The sequence below is a fragment of the Lepidothrix coronata genome, unplaced genomic scaffold (assembly GCF_001604755.1).
Source record: "Lepidothrix coronata isolate B3197 unplaced genomic scaffold, Lepidothrix_coronata-1.0 Scaffold34, whole genome shotgun sequence".
Lineage (NCBI taxonomy): Eukaryota > Metazoa > Chordata > Aves > Passeriformes > Pipridae > Lepidothrix > Lepidothrix coronata.
The window spans coordinates 1,920,156-1,946,738 of NW_016690214.1; the positions used below are offsets into that span (position 1 = coordinate 1,920,156).

The 26,583-nt window shown below is 46.5% G+C and overlaps 1 protein-coding gene across 2 annotated transcripts; it reads left to right on the plus strand.

The window, feature by feature from the left end:
• Nucleotides 1-1,185: 1,185 nt before the first annotated feature.
• Nucleotides 1,186-25,070, plus strand: LOC108495918 (ATP-binding cassette sub-family A member 10-like). 2 transcript variants are annotated; one of them, XM_017812144.1, is made up of 39 exons: nt 1,186-1,776; nt 3,894-4,016; nt 4,401-4,611; nt 5,028-5,186; nt 5,436-5,536; nt 5,759-5,985; nt 6,314-6,452; nt 6,796-6,981; nt 7,998-8,145; nt 8,620-8,791; nt 9,453-9,511; nt 9,934-10,044; nt 10,137-10,312; nt 10,648-10,767; nt 11,091-11,229; nt 11,352-11,442; nt 11,715-11,854; nt 12,441-12,560; nt 12,704-12,899; nt 13,895-14,061; nt 14,814-14,941; nt 15,300-15,437; nt 15,920-16,033; nt 16,499-16,666; nt 17,017-17,127; nt 17,773-17,895; nt 18,851-18,910; nt 19,361-19,452; nt 19,891-20,011; nt 20,342-20,459; nt 20,903-20,994; nt 21,341-21,516; nt 22,087-22,162; nt 22,413-22,507; nt 22,968-23,087; nt 23,295-23,435; nt 23,695-23,774; nt 23,857-23,912; nt 24,494-25,070. In XM_017812144.1, the coding sequence occupies exons 2-39, from the start codon at nt 3,915-3,917 to the stop codon at nt 24,590-24,592; spliced, it is 4,872 nt and encodes a 1,623-aa protein (XP_017667633.1). In that variant the 5' UTR covers nt 1,186-1,776; nt 3,894-3,914; the 3' UTR covers nt 24,593-25,070. The 2 variants fall into 2 exon arrangements, with proteins under 2 accessions (XP_017667633.1, XP_017667634.1); XM_017812145.1 differs by having other exon boundaries at nt 3,907-4,016.
• Nucleotides 25,071-26,583: the final 1,513 nt, after the last annotated feature.

A 26,583-nucleotide genomic window follows, 5' to 3' on the forward strand; every position in this document is an offset into this window, starting at 1 on the left:
GGACTCAGCAGTGCCTGGAAAAGTGTCATGAAAACTGGCAGCTCTTGTATCATCACCTGTAAAACCCCAGTGATTATCAAAATGAGATGTGCTTTGACCCAAAGCAACAGCGCAGAAGGACAGCAGGCTGAACCTTGCTCTGGTCATTGAGAAGACAGGGTGGGCTTCCTGACAGCACCCACCCCTGGGGGAACTGGTGGGGAGACGGGGGCAAGCCACCAGCACCCTGACCCTGTCTGAGCAGAACAGCATCTCCTCTTAAACACCTGCCTGCCAGGGCTAGCTTTGAAGAATAAATTTACAAGAAAAAATAAATCTGAAGAAAAATGAAACTCCCTACGTCCAGGCAGCCAGGTGTTTCCCCTGGTGCCCTGCTGTCCTGTCCCCCAGCATCCTCAGCCTCAGGGAAAGGTGGGCTGGGGACCCGCTGGAGGACAGGGGCGGTGCCATCCCATGGGATGGACAGAGCAGCAAGACCTTCACCCATCCCCCTGGTTCCTGTGGATGATGCTGGTGCTGCAGGGATGGATGATACAGGCAAGGAGAAAGCAGGTGGCTCAGGCAGGCAGAGGTGCATGACCAGGCAATGCAGGCAGGGATGTGGGCAAGCAGGTACCAGCAGGTGGCTGCCGTGGCTCAGAGATGGGCTGTTCCTGCCAGGAAAAATCCCCAGAGCAGCCACCCACACCCCCAGAGAGCTGCTTTCCACGTGGATCTCCAAACATCAGGGCTCTGTCAAGGAGCTGGGCAGGGAAGTGTCTCTGCTTGAGGTTCACCGACTGGGAACTGGCATAGCCACCTGAGGGTTGGGGTTTTTCTTCTCTTTGAAAGAAGTGGAGAAGGTTTGGACACGCAGGAGATGTACTGGGGCCAGGTTTTAACCTCATCCTGTGCCCTGACTTACTGCACCACCTCTGCACTTTGCCTCGCTCTGAAACATCGGAGTGTTATTTAAATCTCAGGGGTTGTTTTTTTTCTGTCAGGCAGAGCAGAGGGAAGCAGATCCAGCTCCTCCACATCTCCAAGCCCAGCCTCTGTCCCAGCTGGTCATGCTCCCTCCCACCACGGGTCCCTCAGCCGTGCTGCTGCCGGGGATGCTGCAGTGGCACAGCCCGGGGATGGAATCAAACCCACCCCCTTCAGAAGCTCAGGGTTAGCCAAGGGAAGTTTGTTTCAGTGTTTACAACATGTTTGTTAATCGAAAGAGCTGTTGCTATCCAGGAGGCAGCGCTTCACTGCTCCTCCTGCGCCGGGGCTGGAGGCACAGGAGCAGTTTTCCAACACAACCTTTGCCATTTGGAGAGGAGGGAGAGCCACCGTTTGCCCCCCTGCCTGTGCCGTGATATCGTTGACTTCAGCCTCTCTTGCTGCACTGAGAAACACAATGGAGTTTGCCAGAGGAAGGTTTTTTGTGTGGTTTGTTGTTGGGCTTGTTTGTCTTCCCTTGGCCAAGACTCAAGAATTTCCCGAGCAACTTTTCAGAGAATCCGCTCCAGGGACTCAACAGCAAAGTGCTCTGTTTGCTTTTTATAACACAAATAAAGCTGAAACTCTGCCAAGGAGGAAGAGGGAAGGAAGCCAGGGAAAAGAGAAGGGATGGTGTGAGGAATGCCTTTTGCAGAAGTGCCTGAGTGAGGAAAGGATTGTGTGGACAAAGGAGCACTGAGAGCCACCAGGACAGCCAGCCAGTCCATCCCAGGGAGCCTCAGCATCCCCACTTCCACAGGCATACAGTGAAGGACAAACTCTGGATCCCTTCCAAACCTTCCCCTTAAGGTAAGGCTTAAGCATTCTTCCTAAAGCAAATAAAAAAATGTTATTTTAACAGTATGAAAACACCCAGTAAATTTTAACCTCATTAATAATACTGGGAGAGGATGTGTAGGTGGGGCATTGGGTATCTTTCTAACAGGCTGAGTTAAGCTTGTGATTAAGTTTAGGGGCTGTTTAACGGCAATAGACTCTTTTTAGCCTTACTTTGAGATGAAATAACACACAAACAGAGCTCAGTGTACAGCAGAGGTTTATTTCCAGTGTTTCTGGGCATTAAGAGGATGCTGTAGGTTCAGCTCAGCTCAGTACTTTAATCCAGCACATACAAGGAGCAGATTTCTTTCCCTACATGCAGTGTAAGCTAAAGGCTGAATTTTAAAAGCCCTGTCCATCTTACACTGTTAAAAATTCCCCCTGAAATACTGTAGGAGCAGAGAAATCAGTCCTACCTCATTTCCCCAAACTCTGCAGCAGTGGGGTCAGTCAGCACTGAGGGGTGACCAGGAGGGGACACACGTGGGATATCCGTGATGGGAACCTGGTGTGCCAGCTCTCCCTCCCACCCAGGGTCTCCTGGGTGTGTCAGCTTGTCGAGGTTACTCCATGTGCCAGAACGAAGGACAAACTGGAAGCCTGCTTTGGCTGTGCCACAAACCCCTTGCCAGGGTGGAAATGCACAGGGGTGACACAGGACATCCTACACCTCCCTTCTGCTAGGCGACGGGGTGACCAGCATGGATTTGCAAGTTTTATTTTGGTTTCCCCAGGGAAGTCTGGTCGTTACTACACAGGCTAAATTCCAATTTTTATACGCTTGGATTTAGTGAGATCGTCTGTAAAAAAAAAAGCCAAAAGACTGTTTAGAGATGCTGGCAAAGGAGCAGATTCCTGCCCCTGAGCTGTGTCCGTGCCCTGTCCTGCTGTGCCAGTGCAAGTGTTTGCAGTGTGTGCCCTGGGAAGGCCATTTGTTGCAGCTGCTTTTCCAGCATTTCCCTGCCTGCTGTGTCATTACTCGGGGATGTGCCTCTCCCAGGGGCTGAATGTAAATATTTGGAAGAAGATGATAAACTCCCTCTTGCCTGTCAGCACTGTGAGGCATCATCCCCCAAGGGAACAGGAAAACACAAATCTTCCTTCAGTGTGACAGGAAGGCTTGAAAGGATTAGATCTCTAAACTGCTCTGGTATTTCTACCTGAGAATCACTTATAGAACACAAGGATCTTGTCTGAAAGCAGATTTTAGCTACAGATGTGACAGCAGAGCAGTTTGGCTGTGTGAGTGGAGCCGTTTTGCATAGGGGTACTTAATCCTTTCGCTCATTAGAGGCACTAATAAATATTTTACTCAATGTTAATATTCACATATCTCAGCTGCAAAGCAGTCTGACAGCCAGCTTTGTGCCTTCTTACTGCATTTTACACCACCAGCATTAATCCAGGCAGAAATTCCTTGGTTTTTTCTTTTAATCAGGTCTTTTTAAGGATGCTCCCATGTCTTTTGGAGCGACACACCAGTGCATGCTCACGGCTACCTGTTTTTCTCTCATTTTTCATTAATATCCCAGCACTGACATCCCTCCCAACGCACTTCCAAGAATTTGTTCTCTCGTGGCTCCGAGTTGCCTTCGACTGGCGCCGTTTTCCAAATGATCTCAGCTCACACCACAGCCAGGAGTTGCTCAACCCCTCTTGGTGTTGAGCCTGTAGCACATTAAAATGACATGCAAGAGGATTTTAGTGGCTTTAATTCACTGTGGTGTTGTCATTCCTTAGATACGAAGCCCACCCAAGCCAATTAGGTCATGTAGTACGATATTCCCTTTTTTTTTATTTCTTAAATAACTCCTCCCAACCTCACCATGCCACAGCATGGAAGCCTGGAATTCTGGTTATAAATCAGTGTTTGCTGCTGAGCTGGGAGGGCTGGAGTGTGTGGAGGGTGATGAGGTCTCTTGGACCCTGTGCTGCGGGGGTGGCTTGTGCTCAGCACACAACATCTGAGATGCTTCAGCTCTCATTTTTGCTGTAAAAAGGGAAAGAAAGTGTCACTGGGCACATCTGCAAGGCTTGTGCAAATAAAAGCAGTCTCTGCTGCTTTAGCAAGTAATTTTTTCAAAAAGAAATTGTCTGTAGGTTCAGAGATGAAGACACTGCAGAGAAATATGAGTGTATTCCAGCAAACGAAAATTCTCTTGTGGAAAAACGTCCTTCTCAAGTGGAGGATGAAGATGCAGAGCTTTCAGGTAAGAAAAAATTAAAAATGGCAATAAAAAAAGAGCAGCTAAACACTGAGAGTGGCCAATCCCTGCCTGCCCCTGGACACCAATTTCTTGAGATAAAACTAGAAGTTAAAGTACTTTTGTAAGGCATGACTGGCAGTGAACACTTTGAGACTTTAATGTTTTAACTGATGGGTTTTATGCCTGGTTTGTGACATGTGAGAGCTCAGATGGGCTCTTTGGAGTAATTTCCTGAGGTGATGGGCACAATGCAGAGGGTCTTGACATCTCAGAAACTGGAGTGACTGAGTTCCTCTGCTTATACTTTAATCCCACAAAGAATCTGCTGTTACCCTGCTATATCTAATATGTTATTTATTTCTCCCCCCTGCTCTGCCCCGTGCCCAGGAGTGGATGCTGTCCCTGCTCTTCCTGCCCATGCTGTTCATCGTGTCCCATTTCATGGGGCACATGCAGTACCCTGAAGTGCCCTTCAGCCACCTCGGGCACTTGGATGATCCTGCCTATAACACCACCGGGGTCACCGTGGCTTTCACACCCACCACTGCCACCACCAGGCAGATCATGAATAAAGTGGCCTCCAGCTCCGTCATGAGGGGTAGGTTTTGCTTTTTAAATGTTGAGTTTTGTCATTATTTAGCCTCTTCACACCTACAGCGTGTTTTAGTGGCTCCCCAGAATCTTTGGTCAGGAGAGAAAATTCACCCCAAATCTCCTATTTTCACAAATATTTCTTCCCTAGTATTTACATTACTGGTGACACCAGTGTGTTCCTCTGAACTGTAAAGCTCTGCCTTACCTGATATTCCCTAATTCTTTTAAGACATCCTGGTTCATTCTTTTCAGTTGCACTTCTTAACTGGTAAAGCATAAAGTATTTTAAGGTAAATATCTCAATGAGAACCAGAAAAAAAGGAATTGAAATGCTGAAAAAGCAGAATATACCCCCAATGCCCGTGGACACATTTCCAGACTTACAGAAACTCATTGCAACATTCTGCTTACACACCACAGGTATAAAACTGGAGGCACTGGACAATGAGAACGCCCTGGAAAAAGCCTGGATTTCAAATAATGAAATTATAGGGGTTGTATTTAAGGACAACTTCTCCTATCACCTCAGGTTTCCTACTGCAAATGTGATTCTTCCCAACGAAATCTTTGGACACATAGGTAATACAAAAGGAAAATTCTTGGGCTGGTCATTGCCTGGCATGGACAGGCATCATTTTGTCAGAATAATCCGTATATGTTCAGTGATTTAATAAACTGTGGGGGTTTCTTTGTTTGGTTTTTTTTGTCTGTGTGTCACTGCCCATTTGAAGAGTTTCCCATAGTGCAAATGTATTCTTTCCATCCCCTTCTGTAGTGAAAATCAACTCCCTTTCTCTGCTCTTACCTGTGATGCCCTTAACCTTGCAGACAGCTGTTATAATTTCTCATGGACTCACTGTGACAGCCCAAAGTACTGGTACAAAGGCTTCCTGTCCCTGCAGTCCAGCATTGATGCTGCTATCATAGAGGTAAATCCAACTTGGGAACTGATGTAGGCATCCTTTTATTTTAAACATGACACAGGGAAGGCAAGCTGTACCGTGGGAATAGCAAGGGGTGGGTCTGTCAGCAAATAAAGCTGCCTTAAAAAGTTGATCTAGGGAGGATGAATCAGGAGGTTCCTTATACAAATACATCTCACTGTAGAAAAATAAGTGGAATACTGACACGTTGACCTTGAATTCCTTTAGGTGGTAGCAAATCATTCCGTTTGGGAAGAAATGAACTCAATTGCTGGAGTCCGGATGAAGTCCCGGAGCACCATCGTCTCAATCACGCTCGACTACGCTTATTTCATGATCACCGTCGTGATGTGCTTCTTTCCCTTCATGTATTTCTTATCAATGAACGTCACAAGAGAAAAGAAGAAGCTCAAGGTACTGATGAAGACGATGGGGCTGCAGGATATTGCGTTTTGGTGAGTTCTTTTCCAACTAAAGTGCGTCTGCCAAAATCAGTATGTTCCAGGGCACTCGTGCAGTCAGGCAATAAGTTAAGTGAGTTCATAAGTTTTCTCCAGCACTCTAAGGACGAACCAGAGGGTTGAGCATGGCAGTGGTGTACCCTTCTCCTGTGGGTATTTCCTCCTAAGGTGGATCATGCTCTGTGTTCTGCCTTGGGATGTAAAGGAGTTGACCGTGGGAAATAACCAATATTTAAATTTAAAACGGCTCTTACGTGGCAGATGAAGTTATAACAACACTTCTTAATTAACCAGAAGTGTAATGGCCCCTTTCCACCCCCAGGCTCTCCTGGAGTTTGCTGTATTCCCTCTATGTGTTGATCTTCTCCTGCCTGCTGACAGCTCTCGTGCTGAGGGATCCATTCTACATCAGCAGCTTCCCTGCGGTCTTGCTGCTGTTTTCCCTCTATGGCCTGGCATGTGTAAGTCAAGCTTTAAAGCCAGATTTTCTCACCACATGATTTATCACCTTGTTGATGTGCTGAAGTATGACTCCAGAGCTCTTTGCACAGTGCTTTGCACGGCCTTGCTGACTGAAGCAGCTGAGTGGCTCCTGTGACTCAGCAGCAGTGATTTGATTTGCAGCCTGAAGGTCGGACAGGCAGTAGGTTGGCCACGAAAAGCCTGATTTGAAACTCAGATCGACCCACTAAGAAAGACTTTATTGTGTTATACTAACTCACCAGAGACCTGCCTGCCTGGCAAACGGACGCGCTGCTGTTATTTATTTCCTTCAGTGACTGAAGGAAACCTCTGTTCTTACAGATCCACCTGGTTTTCCTCCTCTGCTCCCTCTTAAGGACCTCCAAACTTGTCAGTTCCGTGGGGTTCCTCATCACCTTCATCTTTGGATGCCTGAGCCTGGCGGTGCTGGTAGAAAACGTTCCTGAACCTCTGAAGTGGTTTCTCGGTCTCTGCTGCCCTTTCGCGTTTAACGCGGGCGTTGCCAAGGTAAGGGCCCCACCTCTGCAGCTGAACCTTCCCCTGCTGGCAGAGAAAGGCACGGGAGGGCACATCCTCCTTTCAAAAGTCCAGCTGTAAAATCTCCAGGTATTTTTTCACTCAGATCCACGTCCCGTTTTGAAACCTCCCCGCGACCTGAGCTGCTGTTGGGCAGCAAAGAGGGGCTCCAATGCCCCCCCATCCCATACCACTGTTTGAAAGGCAGATGAATGCAAAGGCAACACGGCCCTGGTCACAAAAAATCTGCTGTTGTGCACTTCTGTCACTTCCACATGACCCCGAGGAGCCCATCCCTGCACACAACAGCCCCATTATCCTCGGGGCCGGGCCCAGGCGGGCAGGAGTCGACTCGGGGACATCAGGGACATCATCTCTTGGCTGCCCCATCATTCCCCTCTCTCTACTGCAACTCCTCCTGGCAGCAGAGACTGTGCAAATACAACTGGAGATCCCTGCTGCTGCCATTCTCCTTCCATCCCCACTTGGTGCAGCTCCCCAGTTTTCCATCAGTCATATCTCCATAGCTCTGAGTGATGTTTTCTGGCTCCAGCAGTCTAATATTTGATTTCCTGGTATATATATATGTTAAAAAAAAAGTCTGCCTGGGAGAGGAGATTTATGCACCAGCAGAAAAAGAGACTGAATTTGCTGCTAATTTACCATATGGTTAAATCAACCACTATGCAAAATTATACCATTTTCATCATGCCTCTGTCACATTGAGGGTGCCAAAATCATGTTTCTTGAATGATTTCCTCTAAAACTCTGTTATTTATTTCTGTTTCTAGATTATTCTGGAAAAATCTGGATTAAAGCAGTAAGATCTCTGCACAGAGCAAATTTACTCCCTTTAATTTATTCCCCTCTAGAAAGTAAGAACAATTGGTCAATACTGCAGATGATTTCCAGGTTAACAAAGACAATTGGACCCATTGTTTGATGACATGTGCATAATTTTCCAGCCTGAAAGTTATTCTTCTTTGTCCTTTTTTTTTTTTCCTCAGATTTTCTATTTGGAAAAATATGGAATGGGTTTCTCTTTTTCCAACCTTATGGAGGAAGCATACTTTTTATTTTCAACTTACATTATGCTGGTCTTTGACTCAATCTTGTACATGCTGTTGGCTCTGTATTTCGACAAAGTTCTGCCAGGTAGCTCTGATTTATGCTTGTGATCCTACTACCTTCTTTTATATTTTATATTGGTATGGATTGCATGGGATATATCAAGGAAATGATGGGCTGCTCTGAGTCAATCAAAATAGGGTTTGGGTTTTGACTGCTCTACCCCTGGCACATGCAAAACTCACAGAATCAAAGACAACACAGCATTTAGTGGTTTTTCTTTCTAATAATGCTGCTGTTGAAGTGATTATGAGTTTACAGTGTAATAATGTGTGGGGCAATATTTTAATTCATTACACAAAGTCATTAAATAAACCCCTGAAGCCAAACTTCTTGTCTCTTCTACCTCTGCTCCAGACCTGTTTTTTTTTTTAACTGGACAAAGTGCCAGTTTTGAGGCAGCCAAGCACTTACTAGTTTAGTTTAGTTAAATGTTTAGCCTTGGATGGTGCCTTGGTTGTGGCTCCGGTTAATGACAGGTCATCTTTGCTTTCCTGGCAGGCAAATATGGCATTCCAGACCCCCCTCTCTTCTGCCTGAAACCCTCCTACTGGATGAGGAGCAGGAGAGGCTCCACCAGGGACATTCCCAGACCCACAGCCAACCCTGAGGAGCTCCTTGGTGATGATGTAGAGCCGGTGCCCCCCGAATTCCGGGGGAAGGAGGCCATCAGGTTAGGGAAGAAGTAACTGCTATCCATGCTTATTGAATTGGGTGCTTGGGTTTAATGCTCCACAGATCCCAGAGCCTTCCATCAGCTTGGGTTTGATTTATCCAGGCAGCTCTCGTTTGTGAGGCTCTTGTAAAAACACTTGGTTTCACAGGCAAAAAATTAGAGACAAAATGCAGATGAGATAATTAGGTAATTCAGACCCATCACTAATGGTGAAATTTAGATACATTCATAAAAAATAACAGGGTGGGGTTTGGTTTTGGTTTTGGGGTTTTTTTGGTGGGTTTTTTTGTTGTTTGTTTGTTTGTTTGGGGGTTTTGTTGTTGTTTGGTTTTTTTGGGGTTTTTTTTGCTATGGACTTTAAATGTTCTTTAGGGACAAAAAGGAGAATGTAGAGAGCAATCCATTGGAAATCTGCTGCAATGGGTTTGGCCTTGTCTTTGCAAGGGTTGGTGCCCCATTATTGGTGCCAGACAGTGACATTCACACTTGAGCACAGGGGATGCCAAATCTATGAATCTCAGGGTTGTTTCCCAGAACCTCTTGTTATTTTTTATGCCATTTCTGTAATTTTAACTGAAGGCCTACAGAAATGTAAAGGGGCACCAGGGAAATGCATTTACAGAAATCCCAAAATAATGACCTCCTTACTTTTCTTTAGACTCCACAATATTAAAAAAGCATATAAAAAGAAGGACAAGAAGACAGAAGCTTTAAGAGGTATGAGAGCTGTGGTATTGATTCCTGTTAAAGATGAGGGAAAAAAACCACTTGTGCACAAACATTTCAGTCAGTCAAAGAAATAAAACACTTGCATTACTTGAAAATTTAGGTCAAATATTAATTGATGTGATTTATAAATATTTTTCTCAGTTTTTACCGAATCTTCCATTTTTAATAAAACTAAAAGGAAGAAAGATTTTTTTTTTATTGTTGTATTTCTGTCTTTTCTGCTAAATTCAGAGCAACTTCTTAAGCCTTTAGTCAAAGGTTTGCAGAGCTTTTCCCTACACTGCTTAATGCTCTTTTAGCTAATTATTGTCTCTTACTTCTTGCGCTTCTTGACTTCTTTTGACTTTGACAATAAGTGGAGGCAAGTCAAACCTCATTTCTTCCCCAGCTTGATGTTGTTTCCATTCTAGGTTTGTCTTTAAATATTTATGAGGGGCAGATCACTGCCTTACTTGGCCACAGTGGGGCTGGAAAAACAACCCTGTTAAACGTGCTCAGTGGGCTCACCTTCCCCTCAGAAGGTAAGATGGAAAATGGGGGGACTGGGTGGCCCTGGTTCAAAAGCTGTAAACACCAGCTCATTCCACCTCTTCACGTTTATTCCTGCAAACAGGCTCTGCCACCATATACAACTACAAACTCTCCGAAATAGGAGACAGGGAGGAGATCAGAGAGATGATTGGCATCTGCCCCCAGTTCAACACACAGTTTGAGGTCTTGACGGTGAAGGAAAACTTGAGAACTTTTGCAGAAATCAAGGGCATCAAGTCCAAGGAGGTGGAGAGAGAGGTGAGTGTGTGCTCCCCTGAGAAGCATCACTGTGCAGCAGCACGGGGCTGTTGGAAACCCCACAATTCCATAAAGGCTCCTTTTGCACTGGGAAGCTCCAAGGATCACTTGGATGCTGTGTCTTCTGAAAATTGAAGCTCAAAGCCTCATCCAACCTGAACATGGACACTTCCAGGGATGGGGCAGCCACAGCTTCTCTGGGCAACCTGTGCCAGGGCCTCCCCACCCTCACAGGGAAGAATTTCTCCCTGATATCTAATTTAAATCTAAGTCTACCCTAATAAAGGATGGAAGGACAACTGTTGCTGAGAATGGACATCCTTGTGCTGTTCTAGGTGCAAAACATTTTGGAACTGCTGGATATCAGTAACATTCAAGACACTCAAGCTGAGAAACTGAGTGGTGGGCAGAAAAGGAAGTTATCCATTGGAATAGCCATGCTTGGAAACCCCCAGGTAAAGCAGCAGGCACAGCTCTGTAATACAGGGAATATTCAGGTCCAGCATAACTAAAACCTTGTCCGTGTATTTGGCTACAAGTTATTGAAATTAATAAATGTAATGATTTAATTTTTTTAAATTCACAACCCACCTTGCTAGTGCAGTTTGGAAGCAGACAGAGAGTTCCCTGACCTCCCACAGCTCCCAGGACAGCTGCCCTTGCATAAGAGGTGACCTGGGTCTCTTGCCTTTGGGACCTGAGGCTTCCAGAACACCAAACCCAAGGGACGTGCAACTGCTCCAGGGATGGGGAATGCCTGATTTCATCCCCCCTGCAGGTCTTGTTCCTGGATGAGCCAACAGCTGGGTTGGATCCTCTCTCCAGGCACCAGGTGTGGAGCCTCCTGAGGGAGCACCGGGCGGGACGGGCGATCCTGTTCAGCACCCAGTTCATGGACGAGGCCGATATCCTGGCAGGTGGGCAGGGGCTCAGCCTGGGGCACCTCTGCAGAACAGCCCTGGAGCAGAAAGCCAGTGGCCAAAAAAGTTTGGGGCGACTGCTCTGCACTATAAACCCCTTTGGCTTTTCCTTCCTTCAGACCGCAAGGCTTTTATCTCGCACGGGCGGCTGAAGTGTGTCGGTTCCTCGCTGTTCCTGAAGAAAAAATGGGGGATTTGTTATCATTTAAGGTACCTACTTCAGCTCCATGACCTGATATCTGGGGGACACCAGAATCAATGTAAATGGTAGTGCAGGTGTCATCGAAACCAGCAAATTCACAGAATTAATAGTCAGTTAAATTAACTGAAACAGAACTTTACCCCAGAGTAGGGAATGAATGAAGTATTCTGGAGTTTTTTTAATGCATCCTAGGAAATAATATGGTGATTGTTGTTTGTTTGAGTGGGTTTTCGGGGTTTTCATTCCAGAACTAAGCATCTGTGTTTTTTCAATCCAACAGGATCCACGTCAGTGAGTCCTGTGACTTGGAGAATGTGACATCCCAGGTTAAGAGGTACATCCCCAATGCCAGGTTCTCAGGACACAGTCAGTATGAGCTGAGATATAAACTGCCACTGGAAAACGTGAATAAATTCCCAGGTAATGTCTGTTAAAATAACTGAGAATTCTCCATAGAGAAAAAAATAATCACAACTGTGGGGAAAGTGAAATGAAAAGGGAGATTTTTCTACAGGGGTCACGTCAGGACTTCAAAACTATTGCATTTTGGCTTTTCTGCACAATTTTATCATCCGTGTGTTTAAGATCCAACTGTGCAACAAAAGATTTTCTACTGCTTGTAATGACAAACCCAGCAGGCTAAACTTTGTCACTGAGAGTTCGGTTTTCTTTCTGTTAAATGAAAAGACAGTGATTAGGGAGAACCCCACAGAACCAGCCCCGCTCTGTGCCTGCAGTGGCACCAGGCAGACCCTCACCCACCCTGTCCACCACATTCTGACCATCCCACAGCCCAGCTCCTCAGAGGATGCACAGCCTGAAATGCTGGTGTTAAGCACAAAAACATCTCCAGTGGGCTGTGGATCTGGCAGTTTTTTGTTCCTCCAGACCTTCATTGCTCTGTTGTTTTCTCCGTCATGGGAGATGCTCCAGGTTGACTAAGCTGAACCAAAGTGGTCTGGAGACACTCCAGTGCTCATGCACTTGTTTTATCTCTGTCCTGCAGATCTGTTCAGTGGCCTCGACAGCTGCTCTGAGCAGGGAATTATCAATTATGGAGTCAGCATGACAACCCTGGAGGATGTCTTCCTGAAACTGGAGGAAGAAGACACAGCGGATCAAGAAGGTACAATCGTGGCTGTGAATTTAAAACCCACAGCCAAAGAGATCAGCTCCTCTGAGATAACCCCTGGACAGGCCTCAGTTTTCACAAATGACAGCACAGAAGGTGTTCTTAGCCATAAATGTGCTCGTGGGGACTCTCTGCAGATGAGCACGTCCCCGGGGACGAGTGGGCAGAGGCAGGACCACGAGGCTCCAACGAGGCCAAGCCGGGCTCCCTCCTGCTCTCGGATGCTGGGAAGGTGACAGTGGATGGCCTGGCTCTCTGGAGGCAGCAGGTCTCTGCCATGGCATGGGTGCACTTCTTAAAGCTCAAGAGTTCGGTGAAAAACCTGCGCTCAATGTAAGTACCAAAGTGAGTCTGCCTTGGAGATCTGGAGCTGGACACGGCCACACTTGTGGGGGACAATTTCCACACCCCTGTTCTGATGTAGTTTGGCTTAATTGGTATCAGGTCTTGGGCATGGACAATCTGGGTAATCTGCTCTCAGAGGAGAGGAAAGCTTCTTCCTTTCCAGCACCAGGAACACAAAATCTCCCTTTTGTGCATTTCATTTCTGTATGAATAATTTACGTAAGAGAAATCCATTTTCTTTCTGAAGAAAAGAATCATTTAGAATGATGATTCAGATGGAGGAGAGGGTTTTAAAATAAGCTAATGTGTACAGAGAGTACCTTCAGACTTCCTTTGCAATTTTTTTTAAATTTCTATAGTGTTGCCAGTGCCTAAACTCATTTGGCCCCATTGGTGTTCAAGCTGTCATTTCCTGGTGGAGCACAAGAAACAAAAGGAAGATGCTCATTTATTAAAAACTTGTATCTAAAGGAAATATGAAAGGCATTTCATGGCCCTAAAAAGTTGGGCACTCCAGATCTGAGGTCCTCTCCCTGCTAGATTTTGCATGTCTTTGTGAATGGTCAAGGTTTGAGACTTCTGGAAATAAAATTCTCCTCTCTGGTGACCAGTGACAGGACCCAAGGGAACGGCTGGAGCTGTGCCAGGGGAGGGTTGGGATGGATCTCAGGAAAAGGTTCTTCCCCCAGAGGGTGGTTGGGCACTGACCAGGTTCCCCAGGGCAGTGGGCACAGCCCCAAGGCTGCCAGAGCTCCAGGAGGATTTGGACAATGGTGGGATTGTTGGGGTGTCCTGGGCAGGGCCAGGAGTTGGATTCCACAGTTATTGTGGGTCCCTGCCAACTCAGGATATTCTGTTATTCTATGATTTTTACCAGAAAGAGTTTTGGGCAACCTGAACATCACCCACCAATTCCAATATGCAAATGCATTTCTGCCGAACGCCTGGTTTCAGAGTGTTTATTCATCTCTTTCTTAATGTAGTTTGCTGCTCTATGTGGTTTTTCTGCTTCCTCTGGTTTTGCAACTGTCCCTGGTTGCTGCCTGGCAGAGTGTGAGTGCCTGGGAGCTCTCGTCTGCACGGTACTTCCTGCCCCTGGGGAAGAAATCCTACCTGGAGACGACCACCCTCCTGGTCCACAACAACACGGGTGAGCTTTTCCTCATCCCTCCCTGTTCTGGGGCTTCTTCTTATTCCAGAGAAAAATACCTGGCAGAGCAGCTGGTTGTAGGATGTCAGGGATTTAAGGAGGGTTGAAGGTTTCCATGGCAGAGGAGCATGGGGATTGTCTTTGAAGGGTTGTGAAGGAAACCCACTTTGGCTTCAGCAGCTGGTGAGGTCCTGATGCGAGATGTGAAAAGGTTCATCAGAGCAGATGAGGTCAGACGGGACACAGTTCTTTCCCTGCCTTAAATCCAGATCTGTATCCAAGAAATAGGCACCCAGGCAATTTCTGCATTTTCAGAGTGTGGGACTCTCAAACCAGGCACCACATTCCAGAAAGGGTTCATTGATGCTGAGTCAAATTAATGGGCTACTTGCAGTTTTACCTTCAACATTCCCACGAGTGGATGCTATTTTATGTTAGTTGGCCAGAGTGGGACACTGTTACCTTCATCAGACAGTCACAAAGGAGAATACAGTTTGCAGCACCTCAGAATAGGCAGGGGAAAAAAAATGACAGTGCAAAAATTCAGTCAGTGAGACAGAAATCCATTAACTTCACAAAAGTTAATGTGCAATGATCCACCACACATGTGCTGGCTGATGTCCACAGTTATTAGAAATTCCCCTGGTTTCATTTGGTGGTCACGGATTTGAAAATAAAATCAAAAGCCAAACCATCAAAGGGTCTTTCGTTTTTCAGTATTATGATTCCTCTGCTTTTGGCCTTCACACCAGGCACAGGCATTGACAGCTTCATCCACGTGCTCCAGAGCCAAGATCTTACAGTGGAAATAACCAACGAGGAAAATATCACAGAGGAACTAAAACACAACGGGGCTATAGAGGTGTCTCGCGAAGGTCAGGTGAGGATTTGTCTTCTCTCCCTCCAGTTTCTTCCCAACAACTGAATAATTAAGCAAGATGCCTCCATCAGCTCTCCCTTGGGATGGCCCTGTTGACTAAGGCTCACAGGTACAAAGATTAGAAAGTGTTTTAAGTAGTAAACTACACGCTAGAGGAGACCTTATTTCCCTCACTCTCCACCTCAAAATTTGCATTTTTTTTGCACAGACTTCCAACACCTCATAATTTGGTGTTTAGCAAACAAGGCACAAACAAAATTATTCCGGGCCTGGATTCTCCCCGTGTGCTCCTTTTCCACTGCTTCCCTGCAGATGAGAAAAGCCAAGAGTTTTCATCTTGTTTCCTTGCCCTTTGAAGAGCTACAGGTTCACCGTGCTGTGCCACTTGGAGGCCGTGAACTGCTTCCCTGTGCTCGTGAACGTCATCAGCAACGCCCTGCTGAGGACCCTCAACTCCACCGGGCACATCCGGGTCTGGAGCCATCCCTTTTTCTCTGTAAGTGATGCCAGAAGGGGTCAGAGAACAGTTTAAGGCCTCAGTAAACCCTCAGGTTTTGATGGGGAGCTGTGCAGGGCTGTCTGTGCCTGTAAACACATGGTCCTCACTGGTGACTGTTTGACATCAGGAAAACTGAAGCTCATTTTTCCCTTGTGGGTCTCGAGGGCTGCTGATCAGAGAGGGTGGCTGGGAGGGCTTCTCCAGGAGGTTTCTTTTTCTCTACATCACATTTTTCAAGCTGTGGCTCATCCCAAGTCTGGGATGGAGGAGTAGGACCTGCACCACCCATCTCTCCTCACCAAGGGCAAGCACTTTGCAGGGCTATGGTTTGGGAAAACCTTCCTCCTCCTGCCACTATTTGGTTTCAAATCCCACTTTTTGTTCACAGTACCCTGTAACCCATGAGAAATGCAGTAAGATGAATGGTTGCATTACATTGCAGACCATTTTCTCCAAATGCTTTGTTCTTCTGTTTTCAGATCTACAATCCACGATACTGGGACTATTTTATTTCCTTTTACCTCATTTATATGCTGTTGTTATTCCCCGGGTTTCCTCCTCACTTTGCAATGGGCTACATGGAGGACTACAAGGTAAATTCCTTGAAAAGGAGCATGTTTGGGGTGGGGGCTACAACTGCATTGCCACAAGGATGTTTGAATACGGAAGCAGAGCATCATTTAGGCTGGAATAGAATCATAGAATCATTTAGGCTAGAATAGAATCATAGAATCATTTAGGTTGGAGTAGAATCATAGAGTCATTTAGGTTGGAATAGAAGCACAGAATCATTTAGGTTGGAGTAGAAGCACAGAACCATTTAGGTTGACTCCAAGGTCATTGGGTCCAACCATATGATGGGCAGCTTGAAGTGTTTTGATCTGTATCACCACGAGCAGCTTCGCAGCCACCACAAAATGTGAAAAAACAAAAAGAGGTGGAATTTTATTCGATTTTTTTTTTTTTATTACCTTTTCATTTCCTGGAGCCACTCCCATGGGTGCAGTTGGCCAACCAGGCACTGACAGCAGACTCCCCTTTGCATTGTGCCTTCCCAGGTGGGAGCTCGTGCCCAGCTGAGGATCTCGGGGCTCTTCCCCTCGGCCTACTGGTGTGGCCAGGCACTGGTGGACATCCCACTGTGCTGGATCCTGCTCTTCTCCATGTTTGGGCTCCAGTTCGCAATGAGCACCAGGACTACTGGGACCATCAGCATCTTCTTACTGGTACATCCCACTCTGGTGATTGCTGGTTCCCTGGGGAGGGACTGAGGGAATACTTGGAGCAGGTGTAGGGGCAGCTGAGGCACTGCAGGGGCAGACAGTGCTGGAGGACCTCTGGGTCCACTTACTGACCTTCTCCTTGTTTCACCTCTTATCATCTGGGTTTCTCCAGCTGGAAATAAAAGGCAATAAATCTTGCCTTGATGTACTCCTTTACACCTCGCAGTAAAATTGAGGTAATTACTAAATGACCTTAATATATGATCATTTACACTGAGCCCCATGGCTGTGTGTGGGTTTCTGATGGTTTAGATCACCCCATTTTCTCCAGTGAAAGCCTTTCTTTTCTGCAGGTCGTAGGGACGTTGGGTTATGGAATTTCTATCGTTCTCTTAATCTACTTGATCTCCTTCACCTCTCGCAAAGGATGGAACTGTGACCTTTGGTCTTTTATCCTGATAGTGGTAAGCACATGGTTGGATAATGCACTGCAGGCTTTACAGAAGGGTATTTTGAGACCTTAAGGATGAACTAGATGTCAAAACACCAAGTGTACATGTGGAACATAAATATGGGCATGTGTTTTATAGCAGCCAATTCTGCATTAAACTTGTGCTGCCGTGTTCTGTTCCCACAATCCTGCTGTGACATGGGGAAATACTTGGATCCATCTTGAGCTAGATCCTGGAGCAGGAATGGAGGTAAAAAAAAGGGTAGTTATCACTCTGCTAAACACCTCCCATCTAAGAGATGTAAGGAGTTGAGATAGGAGCCATCAGGTTAGACTCAGATCACCCGAGCCTGGAAGGAGATGGATTATTTGGCATGAATTGGAATGGAAATGAACAGAATGGGATCCCACACTTCATTCTTCTGCCTGAAGCAGCCCTGTGTCTGGGAAGAAGTCTCCTCAGCTGGCCCAAACCAGCAGCCTACTCCAGGCAGAGACAGCTGAGGACCTTCTGAACCATCACTGTTTCTCATCTTCATATATTTAATCCATTTTTATAAATTCAACAGGGAATTGCAAAGCTAGACCCACACAATTTTAAAGACCAGTGAGCATAACCCTTCCCACCAGCTAAGTTACCCTCTTGTTTTGTTTTCAGGTGTGCTTTATCTCTTTTGTAATCAGCAGAATCATGGATTTTACAACGGACTCTCGGAACTCCCTCTACATTCTGTCTCTCTTGATTCCCGTGTACCCACCGATGGGTTTTGTGATCCATCAGGTAAGTGGTGCTGCTGGGCAAGGAGGGGCATAGAGCACAACTCTGGGTCCTTGGGAGCCAGGTCTGGGGGGCTCATTCCGGGTGGGATTTCCCAAATGGACAGAGTCCATCATTAAATGACCTTTTCAGATCAGGTCTCGTTTTTCCAGCTGTTCATTAAGGGTTGGGGGGTCCTTCTCAGGCTGCTGAACTGTGGCTGTGGATTGGGTGAGCACTCTTGATTCTTTCCATGCAGAGTCACAGAATCACAGAACAGAAACATGGACTGGTTTGGGTTGGCAGGGACCTTAAAGCTCACTGTGTTCCACCCCCTGCCACGGGCAGGGACACCTTCCACCAGCCCAGGTTGCTCCAAGCCCCATCCAACCTGGCCTTGGACACTTCCAGGGATCCAGGGGCAGCCACAAAGTCAAGTAACTTGGCTTGAAAATTCGCAGGAGGAAATCTGAAGTCACACATCTGACTTTGCATGGAAACAGAGTGAGAATTACAAATACTCACCAGGTGCTTTAGTCTGTGTCAGCTGAGGGTGGTGGTGGAAAGTCAGCTGAGAATTCAACAAAACCCTCCAGCTCTGTGCAAGACTGCTTATAAATGATAAATGACTTAGGGGTGAAGTCCAAGTAGAAGAGACTCCTCCACTGTCCTGCCCCACTCACCTCCACCTCTTCTCCTCTGGGACCCAAAGGAAAGGAGACCAGATGTTTTCCTGGGATAGGGCATCACCCCTGGAAGGAGAGCCTGGTACACGTACTGGGGGCTGGGACATTTTCTGGTGTAGGACTGGGGTGCCCAAAGCCAAACTTCTGTATTTGTTCATCTGTATGGTGAATGTTTGGGGTTAATCAGAAGCTTTCGTACATTTTTAAAAGCATTTTTTCAATGTTATTGGATTACCCAGAATGATACTAAAGAATTATGGCTTTCATTGTGTACTTTTTTTTTATTCTTACAGCTTTTTAAGGACTACTTTGACACAACTTCTGGCAATGATGCACTAGTCGCTGTCTTTGCAGTAAGAAAACATTGAACATTACTTTTATATAGGAATGTGGGTCTCCTAACCAGCCCCCCCTACGTTATGAGGAAGCAGGAAAAACCTTGAGCACACAGGAGGAGGATCTGGGTGGGTCTGGCTGACAGATCACCCCCTGTGCTAAAATAACCTCATACTTTTGAAATGGGAAAGGGAAAAGGGAATAAACCCAGATCACTTACTGCTGCCTTGTTATTCTATGATTTGGGGGCTTTTTCCTGCCCTGAGTATCTTCTGCAGTGTTGATAAGTGATAATAGAGTTCACAGCCTTCAGGATTACCCTGAGTTTAGATGGTAATGGACTTCATTTTCACATCCTGTGTTTTCCCCCACGTATTTTGTAACACTGCCACCACCTCAGTGCCAGCTGCAGTAGTAGGGAAGGCAAGTCTGTTAATGTGGCAACCTCTTTTTTTTTTTTTTTTCAGCCCTATGTTCATTCTGTGGCTTTCATTTTTCTCCTTCGCTATTTGGAGTTAAAATATGGAAGAGCAGTTCTGAGAGAGGACCCAGTATTTAGGTTTGTATAAACACACACTCCCCACAGGCACACGTGAGATCTAAACTCCCACCACACTGCTTTTCCTTGAAGACATCATTGCTCTTGTGTCCTTATTTTTAAATAGAGTTTTTTAAAATACTGATGATTTCTTAATGACTAAAATAGCCCCTTAAATACCACAGTGCTGTGATAAGATAAAACAGCTCTCAAGCTTGTAAGTACTTCCACATGATGTTGTCTGTGCCCTGGGAGGTATCAGCTTGGTTCTTTGTACAACACGGAAAGATTATAAATATTTTAATAATAAGAAGAATGATGATAATAGTAATAATTAATAATTTAAAAGTACAAGGAACATAGAGTCAGAGTGACATTCTCTGTTAGTCTCTCCAAAACACACTGGCAGAGAAAAAGGGTAAAGAACAAAATCCTAAGACAAATATGATGGGTTTTCAGGATTTCCCCAAGAAGAGAAAGCAACCACCAGCACCCCAAGGAGCTGGAAGAGGAAGATGAAGATGTTAAAGCTGAAAGAGAAGCAGTGAAAAATGCCATAGCAGCTCTGAGCCAGGAGGAGGTACAACTGACTGTTGTCCTTCTTGTTTTGTTTTATTTTATACCACAAACCACCAACTATCAATTAGAGCAGGTCAGTGCTCTGGCTGTGTTGTTCTCACTGGGAAAATAAAACTCCCAAAAGTACAGTGTGGGTTCCATCAGGGTAGAGGAGAAAACTGTTTAGGGGAAAACGGACAATAAAGTGTCCTGTGGCACCTCATATTCCTGGTGAACTACAAAACGAAGATCTTTAGAAGATTTTCTGCCTTTTTTAATGGAAAAATACTACTGAAGGATTAATGATATCCAAGATAATAAACTGATCTTGCTTCTTCCTCTTCTCCTGCAGAAATCAGTCATTATAGTCAGCAATCTGTGCAAGGAATATAAAATAAAGAAAGCTGGTTCTGTTTTTAAGAAGAAGAAGAAAGCAGCCACCAAGAATGTTTCCTTCCGTGTTAAAAAAGGTGAGAACTGGGACTGTTCTCCTGGACCTGTTTTAATCATACCCAGAGAGTTAATTCTCTGCAGCTTCTCAGTTATCTGAGCAAGGACGTAAAGGTCAAATGCATTTGCTCAGTCATTAAGGCAGGTTTGGCCTGTGTTAATGAACCATGTGATGGGGGTCCATCCTATTAGTTACCTTTGACTACCCATTATCTAAAATAACGTAGATCCTGGAGAGAGGGTCCCCTTTAGCAGTGGCTTCTGGGATCAAAGCTCAGACTCGCAGCATCAGCTAGAGCTGGAATGCTGTGGGCTCTCAGAGCATGTGTTGTATAAAATAAACCAGTTTATTTTATATGATCTTTGATACTATATGTTATCTTTTATATTTTTTCTTTTGGGGGACTGTGAAATATTTTTTGGATGAAGAGTATTCTTAAGAAATTAAATGTACTTGTTCCAGGAGAAGTATTAGGACTTCTGGGGCCCAACGGAGCTGGTAAAAGCACAGCTATCAAAATGATTACTGGAGAGACAACCCTGACTGCTGGGCAGGTAAGAGACATCTGGAGAAAAGGGATGGATCCATGATAAAAGAGCAAAACTTGCACCTAAGCTAAGCTATAATTTTTGTTGAAGCGATCAAGGTTTTAACGTAATTCACTGTGCCACCAAATTAGATAATGTGCTAATAAAAAATACTGAGCTACTTGTAATTTTGACAGGAGGTTGCACCTACCCCAGTTCGCCATGTTTGTACTTAAAAACCGTGCAAATGAGGGTTGTGAAATCACTCCTTGGGGTCTCCTCCCCCGAACCCCAGCGAAGCCCAGAGCTGCGAACACACCCCTGAGCCTGGGCAGGGCTGTGCGAGGGGAAAACCACCGCCCCGGTTGTGCAGGTGCTGATGAAGAGGGGAGATGGAGGAGCAGCCCCCCAGGACCACGGGCCCGCCTTCCTGGGCTACTGCCCCCAGGAGACCCCGCTCTGGCCGGACCTCACCGTGCACGAGCACCTGCGGGTGTACGCGGCCGTGAAGGGGCTGCGCAAGGGGGACGCGGCGGCCGCCGTCACCAGGTACCGAGGGAGCATCCCCAACCTCTTACCCCCTAAAGGGGAGGGCACCAAAAGGTCAAAACCCACCGTGAGCCACAGCAAACCTCGAAAGAAACTCAGGAAACGCGGCGGCAAAAGTGCTTTTCGTGCCGAAAGCCGCGGTTGGGTGGGTTAAGAAAACTTCCAGTTTTGCCGAGGGCGTTCAGAGGGGATGTTTTTCTTTTCAATTTAAATGTCCTTTTAGGGGTGTTATCTTTTACGTGTGTTATCTTCAGGCAGATTTCTAAAATCTTTAAGGTTACAGCTTGGCACAACAAGAAAGGGTTTTAAGCACTGCCTGCTCAGCTGACTCTGGCAAGGTGGAATGGATTTATGATGCTCTTGACGCTAATGATGGGTTTAGAAAAGAGCTTGTGGCTTATTCAGTACACTTTGCTTCAAATATTCTCTTACATTTTAACAACAAAATAAATGTTTAATGAAAACAAGCAGGAGTCAAGAGCAAGGGGAAGAAAGTTCCTTTTCCTTGTCATTTTGGGAATCCTTGATGAGCTATTGATTTGAAATAACAAAAATGTTCTTTCCTCACAGAATAGTGAATGCTCTGCAGCTTCAAGACTACTTAAAAAAAAAAGCCAGAAAATTATCTGCTGGGATAACCAGAAAGGTGTGGTTTTGGTTTACCTGTAATGGGAACTGCAATGCTCACAGCACAAATTAAAAACCTCCTTCATGAGTGGAGGGACCTACCTGTGCTCTGAGCTACCCGGGAGAGCATCGCGTTGCTTTCCCCGGGGTGGGGTGATGGGAATAAGCCTTTTCCTATAAATCAGAACCTTAATTCCCAAAAAACAGGCAAATTTTGTAGAGTGCCAAGGGCTGTAAAAGCTTTGACTGAACCCCTTTCCCTGCCCTAGCTGTGTGTGGTGATGTGTATGCTGGGCAACCCCTCCGTCCTGCTCCTGGATGAGCCCTCCACGGGCATGGACCCCAACGGGCAGCGCCGTGTCTGGTGAGTAGGAACTTGACCCCAGTGGTAAAGGGGTGGGAAACCAAAAAGCAGATGCCTAATTTTAGGTAGGGAGTGTTTTACCCCCTCCGCAGTTGGTGCTGCTCAGCATGTGCCAGCGGTTTTATTGGAAACTCCCATGTTCTTGGTTCTCTCTGGATCAACCACGGGCAAGGAGAGAGAAGAACCATTTTACCTTCATCCTTTTTTTGCAGATTTAGGACAGTCATATACAGGATTTGGAAGAATTCCTATTGACACTCGAGTCAAAAGTATTTTTTGTCATTATTTCAAAATACTACCCTGTGCTCATCAGGCTAAACTCGCTGTATGTGAAGATTATACACCTGCTTTAGGGGAGAGGCATTTGGAGGGACAAAGGTATAGGGGAAAGTGTCTGGTATTTCTAGGGAGCGTTAGACTTTCTCTTTTATCTTTTTTTTTTTTCCCCTCTGATCCTCAGGAAGGCAATCCGTGATGCCCTGAAAACCAAGGAGTCGGGAGCCATCCTGACCACGCACTACATGGAGGAGGCAGAGGCCGTGTGTGACCGTGTGGCCATCCTGGTGTCTGGGCAGCTGAGGTGGGTGACAGCACAGCCAGCACGTGGCTGAGCTGGGAAACCATCCATGTTCCTCCCCTGGCCTCACCTGCCCCACCCCATCACCGTGGGCTTTATGAAGTGCTCCCCGTGGTTTCCCCAAATGCACCATTTGGGAAGGAGCAGGCAGTGGGGTTGCAATGGTTTCACACCAACTTCTCTTCTTGTTCCTCCCTCCCTCCCCTGCAGGTGCATTGGCTCCATTCAGTACCTGAAGAACAAGTTTGGCAAAGGGTACCTGCTGGAAATCAAGGTCAAGGATCCAGAGCACACAGATCTTCTCCACGCTGAGATTTTGAAGATTTTCCCAAGTGCAGCCCGCCAGGAGCGGTAACTAAAAACTTTGGGATGATTAGTGGTTTCAACACTGCCTCATCCCTAAAAATATGCCCAATGTGATGGCCAGACACAGGATGCCAGGTGGAGAAGGATGAACAGCTCAGAGTCCCAGTATGGAGACCTGACCTGATAAAGTCCCCATATCCAACCCTGCTGTGATCCCGGCAGCAAAACATCCAAGCATCCATAAAGTTTTGATCCCAGAACCTTATTACAAAGCAAGAATCACCTCTCCTTCTTTTTCTTGAAGGTTCCCCTCTTTGCTTGTCTACAAGGTCCCAATGGAAGATGCACTGCCCCTGTCTCAGTCTTTCTCCAAGCTGGAGGAAGGTAAGAGCAAAACAAGGTGACTTGTTGAAAAGGTGGAAAACACAGACTGCTGATTTTTGACTCTCTTCCCGTTTCTCCACAGCCAAACGAAGCTGCAACCTCGAGGAGTACAGCTTCTCCTTGAATACTTTGACTCAGGCAGGTGATTTCAGGGCCAGTTGTGCTGCAAAGGCCAGAGAAGGAACAAAGGCTGCAGTGAAATCTGGGCTGGAGCAGTGGCAGCTCCACCAAAAAGCTGCCAGAGGGTGCTGGGTGGGGGGTCCTCAGCTGGGAGAGTGGTGATCAGTGATCTGGGATTTTTACTGCTGGGATTTTCCGTGGTGGGAAAAAGTGTGGGTGAAGTCTGTCTCCACTCACCTGAGATGGGCACACATCACACCCAAGGCATGGATGCCCCTGGTAGGTGCCCATGCCCAACCTCTCCAGTTTCTTTGGAAGCAGAAGGTTATTGCTGCTTGTACAGGGCTGGTGGCAAAGATGAGGAATGTTTATGTCAATTAATTGGTGGGTAAAACCTACTGTATGGATGTACCTATGGGCAGGTGGTTCCTCTCAGTAGGTTATCCCAGAGAACATGTTGAGTGTCAGCTGCCATGTACCTGCTCCCCACATAAAGCTGCTTCTCACACCTCTCACAGGGGCTGCAGAGCTGTAAAGGAGCATCACAGCATCTTGTGAAAGCCAGGAAAATCATCTGAGCTTTCTCTTGCACATTTCAGGTGTTTTTGGAACTCTCCCGAGAGCAGGAAAAGGATAATTTTGATCTGACTTTGGACGGGACTTTCGAGTGGAAACAGCTCCAGCAGGAGGAGTGTTGAAGGCCCAGGATGCTCATTTATGCATTACTCAGTATTAACCAAATGCACATATTTACTGCCACTATCAGTGTATCACAGAGAGGGGGAACAGGCTCTGCCTTTCCAGTGACCAGCAGCTGAGGGCTCCTCTCCACAGCAGAAGACATTCCACCTGGACTCTGCAGGCCTCTAAGCCCTATCCCGAGCTGCACTTCCAAAGGGTGGTTGATGAAATAGTGCCTGACTGGTGAGAGCTCTTATCAAGCAGAGCAGGGTGCAGCCCAGGGACTGAAGGTTTGCAGAAAGAAGGGTCATGACCCATCTCTGGGGATGGAGTCTCTCTGGATCTGGGGGCATCAGGGAACCCTGACACGCTGCTGACCTTCTGGGCTCCTCCCCCACCAGTGTCTGGGACTATCTGCCTATGACATGTTCAAATACATCTTACTGAAATTTGCACTCTATTTTTATACCCTTCCAATAAATGTCTCTATAGAAACTGCAGTTACATCCTCATCTGTCATCATTGCTGGGGACCATCAGGAACAGCTCAAACTCCTCCCCCTGGGGTGGAGGTGCTGCAGAGGGCTCGAGGTGATGGCCAGGTAGTTTTAGTCCATCATGTTGAACTATCTCTGGCTCCCTGTCTTGGCAAGTGCTCTACTCTGCCCTCTCTCCATGCTTGGGCAAGTGACTGTCAGTCCTTCCCCTGGAAACCACCCCGGGCTTTTCAGCCTGGAGAAGATTCCAGGGATATCTCAGAGCCCCTTCCAGTAGCTAAAGGGTCTACAACAGATCCGGAGAGGGATTTTTTACAAGGGCATGTAGTGATAGGACAAGGGGGAACAACTTCACACTGACAGGGGCAGGGGCAGATCAGATATTAGGAATCAACTTTTTACAATGAGGGTGGTGAGACCCTGGCACAGGTTGTCCAGAGAAGCTGTGGCTGCCCCATCCCTGGGAATGTTCAAGGCCACATTGGACAGGGCTTGGAGCAACCTGGGATAGTGGAAAATGGTCTTGCTCACTGCAGAAGGGCTGGACTAGATGACCTTCAATAGTACCTTTCAACCTGAACCTCTGACTCTGTGATTTTCCTCCTGTTATCCCTGTGCCCAGATCATTTGCAAAGGTTAAAACTCTCACAGAAAATATTGACTTCAATTCTCTTCATCCCAGTGGTGGCTGTGTTGCAATCACTGCTTGTGTACGTTCCCCACTCAGCTTCAAAACATATTTTGGCAGTTGGAGGACACACATTTAGAGAGATCCTGGTTCTTTCCATCCCAGTTGCACAACAGCTCCCTTTCTACTCCTCAGCCCTGAGAAATGGGTAAGTGAAGTCATCAAACAGTTTTGTCACCTGTTCATACACTCAGCACCAGGAAATGGGAATTCTGTGCAAGGGAAAGGTTTTATATAGTGCCCTGGGGATATCAGTGGTGCTGAGGAACTAAAGGCACAAGCCTCCTGAGATAAATACAGTTTATATGATCCATTGCTGTTAGGGGTTTTTTATCAGCATCTTATGGTCTGTGCCTCTGGAGATGCTGCTGGTGATGTTGGTCCCTCTGCTGCAGTGGCTGCTGGTTTGAGGAGACTTGTGAAATACTCTGGCTTCCCTCTGCTCTGCTCTCTGTGCCTCTGCCCTTACACAGAGACCCTCCAGGAAATCTCTTCTCTTTACCACCCAGCATGATGGAACCAGGACCCTTTGGAGGTCTTTGGATGATGCAAAGACCCAAACAGCACTAAAAGGCCCAGAGAACAAGTCCTATCTTAGAGAGAACATCTCTGGAGCTGGAAATGAGGAGTTCCTTCTGACAGCACTTGGACAGTTGTGTCTTCCAAGGAACTGCCACCAACACCCTCCACTTCCACAGGTTTGACTGACTATTCCCCATGATACTTGACATTTTCCATTGCAGAGGAAGATGAAGCAGCAGAACTTGCTCCATCACATCCGCACACGGAGGAGAAGGAAAAAGACCCACAGAGAGTCCCCAAAG